The sequence below is a fragment of the Canis lupus genome, chromosome 5 (assembly GCF_003254725.2).
Source record: "Canis lupus dingo isolate Sandy chromosome 5, ASM325472v2, whole genome shotgun sequence".
Taxonomy (NCBI): domain Eukaryota; kingdom Metazoa; phylum Chordata; class Mammalia; order Carnivora; family Canidae; genus Canis; species Canis lupus.
Genome location: NC_064247.1, coordinates 15,145,471 through 15,162,395, shown reverse-complemented (window position 1 = coordinate 15,162,395; position 16,925 = coordinate 15,145,471). Strand labels below are relative to the sequence as shown.

Here is a 16,925-nt window from a genome sequence, read left to right as displayed (position 1 = left end):
AAAGGTTAGTTTAGGGATCCCTGGGTGGCGCAGCGGTTTGGTGCCTGCCTTTGGCCCGGGGCGCAATCCTGGAGACCTGGGATCGAATCCCACGTTGGGCTCCCTGCATGGAGCCTGCTTGTGTCTCTGCCTCTCTGTCTCTCTCTGTGTAACTATCATGAATAAATAAATAAAATCTTTAAAAAAAAATAAAATAAAAGGTTAGTTTATCGGGGCTCCTGGGTGGCTCAGGTGGTTAAGCATCTGCCTTCAGCTCAGGTCATGATCCCAGGGTCCTGGGATCAAGCGCCGCATCAGCTCCCTGCTCAGGGGAGTCTGCTTCTCCCTCTCCCTCTACCCATCCCCCGCCCTTGTTCATGCTTGCTCTGTCACTCTCTCAAATAAATAAATAAAATCTTTAAAAAAATAAAAATAAAAATAAAAGGTTAGTTTATCTTACTTGGCCTGATTTTGAACAACTTCATTGCTCTGGGCAAAATTGCAACTAAACTTCCCATAGAAGCTTTTCCCTTTCCTACCTTCTGACTCTAAGGCCAGGACTGCTATACGATCCAGGCATCTGATGAGTGTCTGACCCTAGTCTTCTACTTGGCTTGCTTGGCCCTACCATGATGTGGCTTCCTGTAAAGTATTTTTAGAAAGGACTTGGTTAAAGGTCTTCAGCTTTTTCAATTACAAAATTATTAACTTGTTCAATTACAAACAAAATGCCTTGGAATTAAAATTATTTTTTTAATTACTAATTTTTTAAAAAGATTTATTTATTTTAGAGAGAGCATGCAGGGGGTGGGGTGGGAAGGAGGGACAGAAGGAGAGAGAGAGAATGTCAAGCACACTTCCCCGTGGAGCACAGAGCCCAATGCAAGGTGAGATCCCATGACCCCAAGGTCATGACCAGAGCCGAAATCAAGTTGGCCGCTCAACCAACTGAGCCACCCTAGTGCCCCAAATTACTATTTTTTTTAATGTCTTAAATCTTTTTAAAAGTCTTTAAAGAAGAAGTCTTTCTTCAAATGAAAAGGAATTGGCATTTCTTAGGTACTCTATTTTATTTTTATTTATTTTTTTAAGGATTTTACTTTTAAGTAATTTCTACACCCAACATGGGCCTTGAACTCACAATCCCTAGATCAACAGTTGCATGCTCCACTGCCACCTAAGCCAGCCAGGTGCCCTGTGGTACTCTATTTTAGGTGTTTAGATTATGGGCCAGGTAAGACCAGAGTTAGTTTATTATCATGCTTGAACCTCAGTTTTCTTTTTCTTCTCATTTCAGACCCATCCAAATGTGGATAAAAAACTTTTCACTGCAGAATCTCTAATTGGCTTAAAGAATCCGGAGAAGTCATTTCCAGTCAACAGTGATGTAGGGGTGCTAAAGTGGAGACTACAGACCACAGAAGAATCTTTTATTCCACTGACAAGTAAGTGCTTCTGGCCAGTCCCACTAAGCTAGTCTGTACTAAGAACTAGAAATAGCTCTGGCTTGTACATGCTTATCTTCATTGCCGTAGCAAAATTCTTTTTGACAAAATGACTTTCTTTCAAAATGGACTTGGTGCTGCATTTTGTATATTTTAAATATGAACGTTCATTTTTTTTTTTTAAGATTTTATTTATTTATTCATGAGAGACACACAGAGAGAGGTGGAGATGCAGGCAGGGGGAGAAGCAGGCTCCATGCAGGAAGCCCAACGTGGGACTCAATCCCGGGTCTCCAGGATCATACCCTGGGTTGAAGACGGTGCTAAACCACTGGGCCACCAGGGCTGCCCTGAACGTTCATTTTTAATTGCTTTAATTTTTAATCTTATTTATAGTAGTTTATATTAAGATGTTTAAGGCCTGCAGCTAGCTGTCAGCTTTGACTTACCATGTTAAATTTTCTTAACTCTTTTTCTAATATTTGAATATTCCTGTTTTGCTTTTCTTCTCAGTTAACTGCTGGCCCTCAGAGAGTGGAAATGGCTGTGATGTCAACATAGAATATGAGCTACAAGAAGATAATTTGGAACTGAATGATGTGATTATCACCATCCCACTCCCGTAAGTGGCATCCCCCACATAATCTTTTTTTTTTCTTCTTTTTTTTTTTTTTTTTTTTTCTGTACTGGGCTTATAGAACTAGCTTTTTGGAGCTTGTTTTAGAGGCAGCACTTAGTTGGTCACCCATTTTAAAATATCTGCTTTTTAAGGTCATTTATAATAAAAGAAACCAGTTAGATAAATCCACAGTATTATATACTTCCACTCATATGACATTGGAAAAGGTAATACTCTTGGAACAGAAATCAGGAGGTAGAGAGGAAGGCAATTGACTGCAACAGGGCACAAGGGAGGACGGTGGAAGTTCTGTGACTTGACTGCGATGGTGTTTATAAGATTACATACAAAGTGCATTGAGCTGTACATTCTAAAACGAGTGGATTTTGCTGTGTTTAAAGCCAACTCAAACAAAGCCAGTTGTAGTTGTAGAGCTGTTTTCAGATGTTGGGCCTCTGTTCTTGTAGTAATGAAGACTTCCAGAAGGAGGAGCCACTTCTCAGTCAAAAAGAAAGGTCTTGGTTTTGTTTTGCAACTCAGAAATTGAATCTGTCAGTCTGAATTTTTCTTTTACTTGGCTTTCTGAACTTTCATCTAAAGATGAGAGTATGTTTTGTTTTGTTTTGAATAATTTATTTTCTTATTCATGAGGGACACAGAGAGAGGCAGGACACAGGCAGAGAGAGAAGCCGACACCATGCAGGGAGCCCGATGTGGGATGTGATCCTGGAGTCCCGGGATCACACCCTGAGGCAAAGGCAGACACTCAACTGCTGAGCCACTCAGGCATCCTGAGATTATCTTTTTAGGGTAATTATTGATTCTTGCTGGAGCACATACTTACATTCATTTTCATAAGTTTTCTAACAGTTTTATTGAGTATAATTGACAGAGTAAGCTACATGTATTTAAGTTGTACAATTTGATAAGTTTTGACATGTACGCATCTGTGAAACCGTCACCACAATTAAGATAGTGAAAATGTCCCTCACCCCTAGAAAATCAGTTCCAAAAACTTTTTATTTTATTTTTAGGTCCAGTAACTTTTTAATATATGCTTAAGTGGCCTACTTTCTAGGGTCATCTGGAAATACTGTTGCCCTGAAGTTTCTCTCACTAGCACTTCCAGTGAGTGTGCTCTATTATATCACTAGTGAGGCCAGCTCCTCTCCTCTTCCTCTCAGTACCTGCCCCCATGATTAAGTATAGGGTGTAATCCTGAACCCCCAGTAAATGTATTCTTGGTGTATCTTTACTGTTACACTGTTTAGTTATTATTGCAGAGAAAATGGTTTTAATTTAATTGGTAGTTTTGTTTCCTTTTTGATAATTCAAACGCTTACACAGCCAGGTTTGGTTTTTAGTCATTCATTTCCATTTAAAAAACGTTTTATTACCAATCTCTCCTTTATTGGAGTGACTGTCTTAATTCTTCATAGCTTGGTTATTCTTTCAGAATAATAGATGGCTGCCTTGAACCACTGTAGGACTTGGGTGTTGGTGACAGGTGTGGGTTTTGTTTTCAAGATTTATTTTACTAGACTATTTTTAGGATGCCACAATTTTTAGGCTTCTCCATTTACCCTATAATTGTGGTTATGGTGGTTTCCTGTGTCTTAGTTCAATTTTGCAAGTCTCCAGAAGAGACCCTTACACAACATTTTACCCTTTTGTCTAGAACTGATCATTTGAGAGATCAGAGTTGGAATTGGAACAGAGAGCAGAAAGAAGAAACACATATACAACTGGGACCATAAAATTGATAGGGAAGAGCTGATCATGTTATATCACTGTTAAATTCTTCTCTTTGTCTTTCCTTATTTACTCTGCCCCTAATAGAAGCACTGAATGGCACTGGTGAATGAAAAGATGGTAAATTTGCAATGTCTAGGAGAGGGTGATACTGCCTATCAGCCATGTGTGAGGGTGCAAAGTACATCCTAACTAGCCCTGGTTCTCTGGCAGATTAAGGACAGCCATGTGTCTCTTTGTCCCATCATGTTCACTCTCTGGGCAGGAGTGATCATGTTTTATGTTTTCACTTATCACATAAAAGTTGGGCAGCCCCGGTGGCGCAGCGGTTTGGCGCCGCCTGCAGCCTGGGGTGTGATCCTGGAGACCCAGGATCGAGTCCCACATCGGGCTTCCTGCGTGGAGCCTGCTTCTCCCTCTGCCTGTGTTTCTGCCTCTCTCTCTCTCTCTCTCTATGAATAAATAAATAAAATCTTTTAAAAAAATTAAAAAAAAAAAGTTGACTTACTGGATTGTAAATCAGATCCACCGGCATCAACTACAGGTTTTGAAACTTTTTAAAGATTTTATTCATTTAGGGATGCCTGGGTGGCTCAGTGGTTGAGCGTCTGCCTTTGGCTCAGGGCATGATCCCAGAGTCCCGGGATTGAGTTCTGCATTGGGCTCCCTGCATGGAGCCTGCTTCTCCCTCTGCCTGTGTCTCTCTCATGTATAAAATCTTTAAAAAAAAAAAAAAAAAAAGGATTTTATTATTTATTTGAGAGAGAGAGAGCACAAGCAGGGTGGAGAGGGAGAAGCAGGCTCCCCACTGAGCTGGGAGCCTGACATGGGGCTTGATTCCAGGACTCTGGGATTATGACCTGAGCTCAAGGCAGACACTTAACCGATTGAGCCACTCAGGCACCTCTTGGTTTTGAAACATTCTAAGATCTTTTGAAGACATCTTCTCAAAGGCCCAAATTCATCTCCATTCTAAATAACCACATAATAGTATATAAGGTTTTATTTTTTTATTTTTATTTTTATTTTTTGTATATAAGGTTTTATATCACTATCAACCTGTTTCCCCCCACTGACCTATAAAGAGAGCTGCGTTATGTTAAAATTCCGTCTTGATAAGGCAGCAAACCCTTGCTGCGGGATTTTTGGAGATATATCCCACTTTTCACATTTTTCTTAGTCCCCGGCTAGGTCCAGATCTAACCCACAAACTGAAGCAGCCCATGAATATATCTGGTTGTGTGTATCTTATCTATAAAGCAGTGAGTGAGAGCCTTAGTCCAGGCGCTAGGACTTTTTTTGATCCTTGAATTTGTTAGGGAGCCTCATTTTTTTCTAGGACTGAAAATGGGCTGAATTTGAGAAGCATGATCAAATTTGGGGCTAATTTTCCTTGGCAGAGTTCTTGCAGCTCTGGACAGCTCAGGTGACACAGGTATTTCTCTTCACAGATCTGGCGTGGGCGCACCGGTGATTGGGGAGATTGACGGTGAGTATCGACACGACAGCCGACGAAATACCTTGGAGTGGTGCCTGCCAGTGATTGATGCCAAAAATAAGAGCGGCAGCCTTGAGTTCAGCATTGCTGGGCAGCCCAACGACTTCTTCCCTGTTCAAGTCTCCTTCATCTCCAAAAGAAACTACTGTAACATACAGGTATCCCCTTTTAATAGAGAGCACATATGGGGAAAGCGGTAGGATGGATGCCAGATAAACAAATGGCATCAAAAATCAGAAAAGCTGGGGATCCCTGGGTGGCGCAGCAGTTTAGCGCCTGCCTTTGGGCCAGGGCGTGATCCCAGAAACCCGGGATCGAGTCCCACGTTGGGCTCCCGGTGCATGGAGCCTGCTTCTCCCTCTGCCTGTGTCTCTGCCTCTCTCTCTCTCACTGTGTGCCTATCATGAATAAATAAAATATAAAAAAAATTAAAAATCAGAAAAGCTGGGATGCCTGGCTGGTTCAGTCCATATAGCATGTGACTCTGGATCTCACGATTGTGAGTTCAAGTCCTATCTCGGCCTAGAACTTACTTTAAAGAGAAAAAAATCAGAAAAGCTGATATTCCATGTGGATTCCATTATTGATTCTCATTGTATGATCTTGGTTTCAGTTCCTCTCCTGCTTTAACTCAGTTTTCCTCTCTAGATTGGTAAAGAAATGGAATATGAATACATATAACAGTCTTTTTGTATTGTGCAAGATTTATCTTAGTTGCCTGTTTTTTAAATTAATTTCATACATACTATTTTTTAAAGATTTTATTTATTCATGAGAAACACAGAGAAAGAGGCAGAGACACAGGCAGAAGGAGAAACAGGCTCCCTACAAGAAGCCTGATGCGGGACTTGATCCCAGGACCCCCGAGTGAAAGCAGACGCTCAACTGCTGAGCCACCCAAGCATCCCAATTTCATACAATTTAAAAGCCGTGTACCAAAACAACCAATCCATGGTTTTCTAATGCCTTTTTAAAAATTATTTTTCAGGACACCTGGGTAGCTCAGCGGTTGAGCACTTGCCTTTGGCCCAGGGCACGATCCTGGAGTCCCAGGATCGAGTCCCACATCAGGCTCCTTGCATGGAACCTGCTTATGTCCCTGCCTCTCTCCCTGTCTCTCATGAATAAATAAATAAAATCTTTTTAAAAATAATTTTTTTTTTCATTTATTATTTTTATTTATTTTTATTTTATAATGCCTTTTATGTCACTTGGTTCGAACCCAGGAAATTAATTAATTAATTTGAGAGAAAGAGATAGCAGAAGAAGGGAGAGGGAAGAGAAGCAGACTCCCCACTGAGCATGGAGCCTGATCTGGTGTGTGGCTCAATCCCAGGGCCCTGAGATAACCTGAGCTGAAGGCAGATGCTCATCTGACTGAGCCACCTAGGTGCCCCAAGAAAGTTTTTTACTTGGAAGGCAAAATTGTTTCCCTGCAAAAGTGATTCTAATACAAATGGATATAATATTTGGATTATTTGGGGGGCACCTGGGTGGCTCAATCGGTTAAGTGTCCAACTCTTGGTTTCAGCTCAGATCATGGTCTCAGTTGTGGGACCGAGCCACACATTGAGCTCCACGATCAGCACGAAGTCTGCTTGTCCCTCTCCCTCTGCTCCTCCCTCTGCTTGCTCACAAGTGCTTGTGCGTGCTCCCTCTCTCTCTCATAAATAAATATCTTTAAAAAACCCTCAATAAAAATAAATAAAAAGCCTCACTATTTGGATTATTTATGTTACAACTTCCCTTCATTAATACAGATAATCATGAGCCAGTTCTGTTGTAGACCTTGTCCTTTAGATAAGCAAAGCAATGGAAATTTGTGAACTGATTCTTTAGATCATTATTATTATTTTTTTTTTTTTAAGATTTTCTGTATTTATTCATGAGAGACGGGGGGGGGGGGGGGGGGGTGGCAGGCTCCATGCAGGGAGCCCGATACGGAACTCCATCCCGGGACTCCAGGATCACGCCCTGGGCTGAAGGGAGGCGCTCAACTGCTGAGCCACCCAGGCGTCCCTAGATCATTATTTTTAACTCATTGTTTCTCTAGTTTTTGAAGTTGCATTACAAGGATCCAATTTATATGGTCATTTTCCCTTCTGACTTGTTGATTTGCTTGTTGTTGTGGCCCTATCTTATCTTCCCAGATGGTTTCTATCTCTCCTGTAAGTGCTTAGGCGGTTACAGTTTCCTTCCTCTGTTGGATAATTCCAAAAAGCAGTTTTCTCTCCACTCTCAATTATTGGCATAAGCCCATCAATATTGGGAGCATGGGATTGAACACAAGACATGACATAGAAATGGGTACATTTTCCTGTTTGGGACTATTGGAAGAGTAGGACTCTCTGAAAACCTCATTAGAAACTATAATCGGTGGTTGAAGCATTGTGTTGATGCTATTATAAGCCCTAATATTATAGGTAATTTATTAAATCAGACATTTATAATAAAAAGAAAAGACAAGATCTCATAGAAGGACCCAGCCATATCTAGAAAATAAGTGATAGAGCAGCTTGGAGAGCAAATTAGGCAAATGACATTGAAGAGTTAGAATATTGCATTTTGGGTCAAAATACTAATTGATCAGTCTGATAAAATGTCTTTGAACTTCGCAGTTTTATGGGGCGGGAGCTGGGTAGTGGCCACTCATTCTAGATCTTTTACTTGATACTACTCTATGACTTATGCTAACAGTTGTCTTTTCTGTCTAGAAATAAGTTAATCATGTTGGTGGGGAAGAGTGATGCTGTAAGCTACAATTGTGAATTGAACTTTTTTAGTGTTTTTGAGTTATTTTTAATACTGCTTTAAGGGAATTTGATCTGTTCTATCCTGAGAATTTAGTCAGCACCTTAGAGACTCACTCTCCTCCTGCTTTACCTCACTCTCTTGTTTGTTTCCCTAGGTTACCAAAGTGACCCAGGTAGATGGAAATAGCCCTGTAAGGTTTTCCACAGAGACCACTTTCCTGGTGGATAAGTATGAAATCCTGTAATTCCAAGAAGAGGGAACTGGAAAGGAAAATTTTCAAATTAATAAAGAAGAAGCCAACAGTGGCTGAAGAGTTTTTTCCAAATCTACAAGCCATTGGAGACCCTTTTTTCTGGTACAGTGCACGATTCTCTGCGTGCAAGGACCCTCAACTCACCCTCAGTGTTCAAGCGTCACAGAGACATTCTTTGGCAAAGAAAGACACAAACATAAAGGGAAAGGCTGCTGATTTCTTTGGCACATTTTACTGGCCAGCAGGAAAGCATGCTCTCCAGAAACCCCCCCCCCCCCAGTTAAATAATTTCTCTATCTTCGTCTTGTTATTGCTCCTTTGTTTTAATTCCTGAACATAGTTACATTTCATACTAGTTTTTAAAATTTTTCCTCTGCAAATTTTAATCTTTCATACTTCTTTCCTTTACCTTCAGTTTTTCTCTTTCTCTATACCTTCAGTCAAGCACTGGGATCATCCGTATATAGATACTGTATTTGGCACTCCTGGGAACTGGTTGATCTAATCCATCCTCGATCTTTGGACTATACAGGTGAACTGCTTCAGTGGGTTGAGGTCTAGGAAGTGAACAAATAAGGATGTGCTTTGTCCTTGTCCTATGTCCACTCATCCCTCCATTCCTTTTCACATTGTTTCCTTCCAGTCGTGTCCCTCCAGTGTAAAACAGTACTGTGAATCCCACTTGTGCCACTAATAAAGACCGCTGAGAAGCGGCTTTCAGATGGCACAGCCTCCACTTGCAAGATGCCTGAGAGGCGAATGGTTATGTCTAGTGAGGGCTTTCACATCCACCAGTAATCCTGTCTGCTGCTGGTGCTGCCCAGACTTCTGGTTCTTTACACTTTGGGTACTTCAGCTAAAACATAAGAGTTCATGGTCTTTGTCATCCATTCACATGTCCTTGAATTTACCGTCTCCTTCTTCCTGGCTCTTCTCTGTGTTCTCAGTCCTTTCCTCTTTCTCGGTCTTTGAAGTCCTTCCTTTCCGGCCCTCAAGCCTTTTTTGTTGGGTGTCCTTGTGCCCCATCTCATCCATGACTTGTGCAACGGAGAAAGCTACACCAGCCAGCCCAGCGTCGGCTTTCTGATCCAGTATTGCACTTGGTAGGGTTGCTGGGGCTGCTGCTAGGCCACAGCACCAGGCTGGGGTTGGGGGAGAGGCAGATGACTAGGTGACCTGCTGCACTTCCAGCTGGCTGGAGAGTACCACTCCCACTTGGGACAACATCAGGCCTCCCCTGCAAAGAGTGTACTGTCCTCAAAGCAGAGCAGTTACACACAGATGGCCGTGGGCGGAATTGTTTGCCAAAGAAATTTCTGGCCTTTCCCTTTCCCTTAACTGCATCAGGGAAGAATCCTTATCTCTGGCTTGGTTTCCACATAAGGTTTTTTTGAGGAAGGGGACTGGGATAAGAAATCTGTCATGTAGTTAAGTAGGCAAGAAATCTTATTAATCCAATTTTGTTTGAAAGTTGCTTGTCCATATGATTTTTTTTAAAGTTGTTTAGTTTCACAACTTTTTTTTTTCTGAAATTACTTTTGGGGTAATATTTAAAATGAGAGACATTTTGTAACCCTGTAAAATACATAGGGAATATAACATTCCAGTGTACACAAAGAAGGAAAATTCTTTAATCAAATAAAGAGTATTATAAAATGAATGTTTATTAGACTCTTGACTCTCATACTTTGGTGTCTGCTGTTTCAAGATGATGTAACAGGATCTAAGTTTAAAAATTAATGATATGTTTTTTTTAAGAGAAAATAATCTCTATCTGGGAGTATTCATTGCCTTTCCCTCCTCGTGTATTCTCTGTTTGAGCATGCACATGTACACATGCACTCCAGATACTGGTACTTTTTGAATTTGATGCTACTTCTAGACTTTTATTTTTTATTTTTTTATTTTTTTATTCATGAGACACAGAGAAAGAGGCAGAGACATAGGCAAAGGGAGAAGCAGGCTCTGTGTAGAGAGCCCAATGTGGGACTCAATCCCGGGACTTGAGGATCATGTCCTGAGCCAAAGGCAGACCCTTTAACCACTGAGCCACCCAGGCATCCCCAGACTTTTGGTCTTAATTTTGTCAGGGCAACTGTAGAATCAGAAATATGAGGCTTCATCTGTAAAGAATAACAATGATTGGTGAGATCTCAGAGCATTCTCTTCCCCATTAGAACAACAGTGGTAAGAAGTAAATGATCCTGGGGTGAGGGATGGATGCTTGCAGAGTTTTGATAGCTTCCTCAGCAAAGACTCCATCCTTACTTTCTTTTTATTTAACTTAAACTATTGAATGTCAACAAATTCTTTGGAAGACAAATTACTCTCTGTAATGAATAGTAAGTGTCTGAGAATGATAAAGTTATCTTCATGGAGAAAGCCAAGACTTTGAATTTTTTTTTCCTTAAGAGAAATACGAAGTATCTGGTCTGTGTTGCTGAAGTGTGGCTTGGCTCTCTGAGACTGTAACCTTAATCCAGTGAAGCACACCAGAACCATGCCACACCCCGACTGGCAGCTAATCCCTCCACGGCATCAAGTGGACTTTTTGTTGGTCTCTTGTGAGGGAGACCAACAAAATAATTAGCTCTGACTGAGCATTCTGTTGAATGTAGGAGGTTTGTGGTTCCTGCTTTGAATTAATTCCACACAGAGGAGGTAGGGAACATACCTCGTGGTCAGGAATTCCCTTTTAAAAAGATCTGTAATTCATCTACTCCCAGTAGTTCCAAACCCCCAGATCTATCAACCCGTGCATCTCTGACACAGGAAGCTTTGCCCTTAATGTGAAGTTGTTCACACTGAGTAGCAACTGAGCGATTTCCAGAGTTGATAAAGAGTAGTTTTTTAAAACAGTTCACATCTGGTGGGGCCGGGCCCATTGGCAGAAGAGAAAAATAGAAAAAGCCCCCATCCCCAAGATGAAAGTCTAGGGGCACCTGGGCGGCTCAGTGGTTGAGCGTCTGCTTTTGGCTTAGGTCGTGGTCCTGGGGTCTTGGGATCGAATTCCACATCAGACTCCTCATGGGGAGCGTGCTTCTCTCTCTACTTAGGTCTCTGCCTCTCTGTGTCTCTTATGAATAAATAAATAAAATCTTAAAAAAGATTAAAGTCTACCCAGAAGCAATTGGCTGTACCTACTTAAGACTTTTTTCCTAAAGTAGACAAGTGTTTTCTACAGCTGATGATAGGAGAGGTGTCTGTCTTGTAGGCTTCAGAGGAGTCTCTCAAAAGAAAGCAAAAACTCCACTCTCCTCTACTATGCACATCTCAGGGCACCCATTCTCCCTCTATTCCCTCTTGCCTCCTTTGGTAAATCTATTTGCAGCTATAGAGCTTTGAAACTCTTAGAGGCTCCACAAGTAATTAATTGGTTGCCGTTCATTGCTCTTACCCAGGGTTAGGAAGCAGCTCTACAAGTGTCGGTCTCACATCTTACCCTCTGGGGTTAGGGGTTTACATGGAGGCAAACCTTTAGGAAGACAATACTACCAACACAAGAGGTCAAGCAACTGGGCAGTTTTCACAAGCTTGGATCACTGGGGAGTGATCCCCCCCACCCACTCCCCCACCCGCCATAGACAGGGTTTTGGCCTTGCTGTTCACAGGGCAGGGGCTAAATGGTTCTTTAGGGCTTAGTCCAATTCTCAAAAGCTCCCATAAGCATACCCTGTGTGATCAGGTTGGTAACCAAAGGGGCTAGGTGAAAAAGAGGCATTAACAATTTCAAGGCAATTAGGGAAGTGGATCTAGGTCTTGTTTCCCATTATTTGCCCAAATCAGTGCTTGTTCTGATCAGCTCGTAGGAAGGTCCTGAGCCATGGAGGTAGATGAGATCAGTCTTCCCCCCTTCTCCCTCCCCCACCCCTCCCCTGCCCTACCCAAAATGCCCACTCAGCTTCTGTGTCTCAGCTTTGGGTCTAAGCCTGGATTGTGCAATTTCTAGAAGCTGAGGAGAGAGCTCCTGCTGAAGAAAGGTTTGAACTTTTTCCCAAGTTGGATGCAGCGAGGAATTACTTGGCATCATTGCTGCCACCACACCTACACTAATGATGCCTGAGTTCAGGATCCACAGGGGCCAGAAAGGATAGCTTTAGAAGGTGTGAAGCTACAGGGGTCGCTTGCTGTACTGAGCAATAATTGCCTCCTTCTGGGGCTGGAGGGGCACGGTTGGAGAGGAGGGACAGAAGTGGGAAATGTGCCTAGCAAAGGCAGGAGGGACGTGGAAATAGACTCCTGACACTCATAGCCAAGTGCAGAAGGCCTTCAAAAATCCACTCTTCCTTCCACACCCAGCCTTTGCCCTCTCCCCCTGCTTCCACTTCGGAAAGTCTGAAGCATGCTTGGAAAACTGTTTTCTGCTTTCTTCTCTCTTCCTCCCCCTTTCCTGAGCTCCCAGCTGCTCGACCTCTTGCGTAATTGTGAGAGAGCACTGAGTTTTTTGATGGGCTCCAGATGTGCGGCGGGTGGGGGTGGAGGGTGGGGGTGGTAGGTCTGTAGTCCCCTGAGTGCTCTAACTGTGGGAACATAGAGCCTCAACCCAGCAGGATGAGGACACATTGCACAGAGCCTTTATCATGGGGTCAGCTGGTCCCTGGGTGGGAGGACAGAAGTTGGGTGCTGTTTCAACCCCCTGCCTCAGCATCATCTGCCTGGTGGTAGGCTCCATCATTCCCTGAAATTCCTCCTGACCGAGATGGTAAAGAAGATCTGGGAGTTGTGAAACAGTTCTGTGAAGAGACTCCGAGGTACCCCAATCAGAGCCCCATCCCTCAAGTGCTGGGTCTTGGCACACAGAATACAATAGTTTTGGATTTTTCTTTTTACCAGTATAGTCCGAAAATTGCTGTTGTGATCTGCCTCATGAAAAGGTGGCCGGAGTCAAAATACTTTCGTGAGCCTCAAACAGTATGAAGAGAAGGAGAATAAGAGGCTTCCTCCCCATCCCCCAAATCCTGAGGCTTCTTGGTACCCACCATGCAGGCTGGAGTGGAGCCTTGCTTGTTTGACCTCTGTGAGCCACAGCTGCTAACTGCAAAGTGTCTTTCCCCATCCCCCTCCCGTCCACTGCCTGGCTCCAGTCAGCCCCAGCCTCCCGCCCTGGGGGGCCGCTGCTAATGCTGGCCCTGTCAATAAGTGACCAAAGATTCCTGCAGTTCAGCCTCCTGCTGTTCCCGGGTTAGGGAGAGAGGGCACAAACTAAAGCCACTGAATCAGAACAACATATGTTCATCCCAGAGAGGGCAAATTATCTTCTGCTATCTGCCCCAGCTGGAAGGCGTGGGGGCCTTCTGCTCCTTCATTCAGCGAGGAGGAGTCTCAGGGGATCCTTCTAGGGCAAGTTAAAGAGGTCCAGTCTCCTGAGGTCCATTCCCTAGGGCCTCTCCAGTCAGTCTCCGGGGGCAAGAGCTGGCTTTGCAAGGTAAGGATCCACTGTCTCGCATTGGATTTCAGGGTGGGGGTTGAGATGACCAAGGGCTTCAACCAGAGGAGCTTCTAGACTCCTCTTAGGTTTTTTAGTCTTTCCTTTTCTCCCTTATTAACCCTCTACTCCTACAGAGGCCCTCACTGACTGCTAAAGGACGGTGTGCTCAATCGTCTGCCTATAGCTTGCCCCCCTAGTTGTATGTAAGTCAGCAGGTGGTGGCAGGGGGGAGCTACATGGACGGGGGCAGGATAGTGATTCAATTCACGTTTCTGTGCTTTACACTTTGCATGGTGCTTTAACATGTTTTATACCTATAGTATACTTAGAAAAACATCTGTGAAGCCTGATGTGCAGGATTACCAACCCCACTTACAGCTCTTCACGTCGGGCTTGGAATAGGGTGAGGAGAAGGGGTGACGGCGTAAACCTGGGTACCCTCAGCAGGTATTTTCTGGAGATCTTGAAAGTATGCTGGAGAGCTACGGACAGGAGGTTCACTGGGAGCCACGGGGGACTCAGGCCTCTAAGGCTTAAAAAGAAGCGGGCGGGTTGGGGTGGGGGCGAGAGAGTGAGAAATTGTCAAGAACACCCTTTCTCGGAAGAGCCTTAAGGCCTAGGGGTGGAGGTGGTCGAGGGGAGTCCGCAGGGGAGTCCGAAGGGGAGGGGAGGAGGGAGGAGGGTGTGTGTGTGTGTTGACGGTAGCGGAGAGCCCAGCTGCAGAGAGGAACAAAGCGGGCGCTGTGCAGGAGGGGGTGTGGGGGGGAGGTGCTGCTATGGGAAAGGGTGGGTGGGGGGACCTTGGGCTCCAGCTCCACAAGGGCGTCTTCTCTGGCTGGCCTGACGGGACGGGGACGGGGCGGGGGCGGGGACTGGGGGGGCGGGACCTGCTCGCTCTCCTCCCACTCCGCGGGCTCCCAGGGAAAAAGCAACAGTGTCCTCCAGAGCCTGAGGCCCCGGAGGCCGAGCCGGCGAAGGGACCGGTGTCCCCCTCTGCCCCCGCGAGGTAAGGACGCGCTTCCCCCTTGGCCCGCGGGTCTCGCCGTTTGCGCAGCTGGGGCTGGATAAGGGGAAGTCCCAGGGCCTGGCGGGAGCCCTCAGATCAGCTCTGGGCAGGGAGCCCCGAAGCAGCCTGGAGGAGGAGGGGGCGCCCCGATGGGTGGTGGGGGGCGGCAGCCGAAAGGGCTTTGTGGGGAGCCGGCTCCGCCGCCTTGCCGCCCGCGGCTGGCTTTGCCCTCCGGAGCCTCGGTCCGCGCAGCCGCCAGAGGGGGCCCTCGCGCTCCACCCCGGCTCGGACTCCCCCGCGGGCACCCCGACGGCCGGCGCGGCGGACTCTCGCGGGGGCTCGTCCGCCCTGGCCGCGCACCTCCCACCCTCCGGCCGCCGGCAGGACCGAGAGCCGAGCGCCGGGGAGGGGCGCCCCTGCACCATCTCCGCTCGCGTCGGCGCCCGGGCCGCCCTGCGGACGAGGAGTGTGTGCGGAGTCCGACCCAGAGGCAGGGCGGATCCGGGAGCGACCCTCGGGCGTGCTCGGGGATGGGAGGCGCGTCCGGCGTCCCGAGCCCTCCTCCGAGGCCCCGCATCTTGAGGGGTCCGGGAGGCCGGATGGGGCGCCCGCAGGGGGAGGGAGTCCAGGCTCCCGCCACGCCCGCGGGGTTGGGATCCGAATCCCTAGCGGAGTTCCCCGAGGCGGGGGCTGAGCGCGTCATCCGGGTTCCTCCGGGATGGGGAAGTGCGGGCGGCGGGCGGCGGGCGGCGGGGGCCGGGGAGGGGCCGCCCGCGCGGGGTGGCCGAGGAGCCCGCGGACGCTTCCGCCCGGGCCGGGGCGAGCGGGGCCGGGCCCGGGGGGCGCGCGGCCCGGCGGGGGACCCGGGGAGCCGGGGCGGGGCCGCATTCTGGGCCCGTTAGCTCAGCGGTCCGGAGGCTCCCGGGCTGACTCATCGGGCCGCTCGCGCACACACACAGGCTCCCCCACCCGGGCATCCCACGCGGCGGACACGCACCGCGCCCGCCCGCCTCCCCGCCCCCGCCCGCCGCGCGCAGCCCGAGTCCCGGCTGCCGCCGCACGTGCGCCCGCCTTCGCCGCGACCTGGGGCGCGCACCGCGCACGGGGCACCCCTGACCCCGCGGCGCCCCCGCGGCTCCCGCCCGCACGCCGGCCGCTCACCCCGCACCCCCGTGCGCGCTCAGGCCCCTGCAGGCCGCTGCCCCGCGGGGAGCGGGCGGCGTCGGGGCGGCCGCCCCTGCCCCCGGCCGCGCAGACAAGCGGCTCCTTCTCCCTGCCCGGCCGAAGAAAGGCCGCTTGTCCGGCGTCCGCGGCGGGCGGGGCGGCCCAACACTGCGGCCTTGTCCCACCTGGCGGCCCCGGGCAGCGCGGGCCCCGGGCCAGCGACGAGCCGCGCCCTGGCGGCAGCCCCCCCCCCCCCCCCGCCTCTCCCCGCCTCCAGCCTCCGCTCAGCGCCTCTGCTCTTTGGCCTGCGGCCGCCCCAACTTCTGGGCCCCGGCCTGCCTCAGTCTCCCCTCCCTGGCTTCCCGCCCCGGCTGCTCCCCCCACTGCCCTCTGTGCCGTCTGGGGCCCCCCCTGGCCGTCGTGCCCTTCACTCGACGGCCTCCGTCCTCGGGCTCCCCCTCTCCTTAGTCCCCCAGGCCACCCACCGAGCTGTGCCTCCGTCCCCCCAGCTCTGCGTGCCCCGGGCTGTCTCCCCATCTTCTTACCCCCGTGCATCCCCCGTCTCATTTCTCTCAACCCTGTCTCCGTCTTTCATCCAGCCCCCATCCCCGCGTCTCCCTGCCGCAGACCCCTGACCACCCCCCTTGTCAAGTTCTCTCCGCCCCGGCCTGTCCACACCCCTCCCCGGTCCCCGCCCTCCGGGCTCCCGGCCTCAGTTTCCTTCCCGTCCCGACTCCTTCCTCGAGGGCGGATGTGCGTCGGGAAGGCGAAGGCGGCGGCGGGCGGAGAGGGTCCCGGCTCGGCCTCGGGGCCTCGGGGCCTCGGGGCGCGGTCATGCGACGCCCGGGGCGAGGCCTCGGCTGGCGCCCTGGGCCACAGGTGAGGCGGGGGAGCGTCGGGGCGGGACGCGGGAGGCCCCGATTTGGAGCCTGGACTCCCTCCAGTGCCTGTTGGCTGCAGACCTTCTCGCGCCTCCCTTCACCCTGATTCGGCTGCCGAGACTCCCGAGCGGCGACGGGCACCCACG

The 16,925-nt window shown here is 48.4% G+C and overlaps 2 protein-coding genes across 5 annotated transcripts in view; both read left to right on the top strand.

Annotated features, from left to right (window-relative positions):
• The window catches only part of ARCN1 (archain 1), a 29,842-nt gene extending 19,882 nt beyond the window's left edge, over positions 1-9,960 (top strand). For both annotated transcript variants that reach the window (XM_049109911.1, XM_025465331.3), the window contains 4 exons: positions 1,277-1,424; positions 1,938-2,046; positions 5,247-5,451; positions 8,202-9,960. In XM_049109911.1, coding sequence (XP_048965868.1) covers positions 1,277-1,424; positions 1,938-2,046; positions 5,247-5,451; positions 8,202-8,291 — 552 coding nt within the window. In that variant the 3' untranslated portion in view covers positions 8,292-9,960. The remainder of the gene's footprint in view (positions 1-1,276; positions 1,425-1,937; positions 2,047-5,246; positions 5,452-8,201) is intronic.
• A 3,499-nt stretch (positions 9,961-13,459) lies between these two features.
• The window catches only part of PHLDB1 (pleckstrin homology like domain family B member 1), a 46,695-nt gene continuing 43,229 nt past the window's right edge, over positions 13,460-16,925 (top strand). The window contains exon 1 of one of the 3 annotated variants that reach the window (XM_035716752.2): positions 13,460-13,725. Coding sequence is in view for 1 of the 3 variants with exons in the window: in XM_035716747.2 (XP_035572640.1) it covers positions 16,733-16,777 (45 nt within the window). In the remaining 2 variants the exon portion in view is untranslated. Of the gene's footprint in view, positions 13,726-14,609; positions 14,735-16,591; positions 16,778-16,925 lie in introns of those variants that run through there. The other 2 variants (XM_035716751.2, XM_035716747.2) reach the window with 2 other exon arrangements.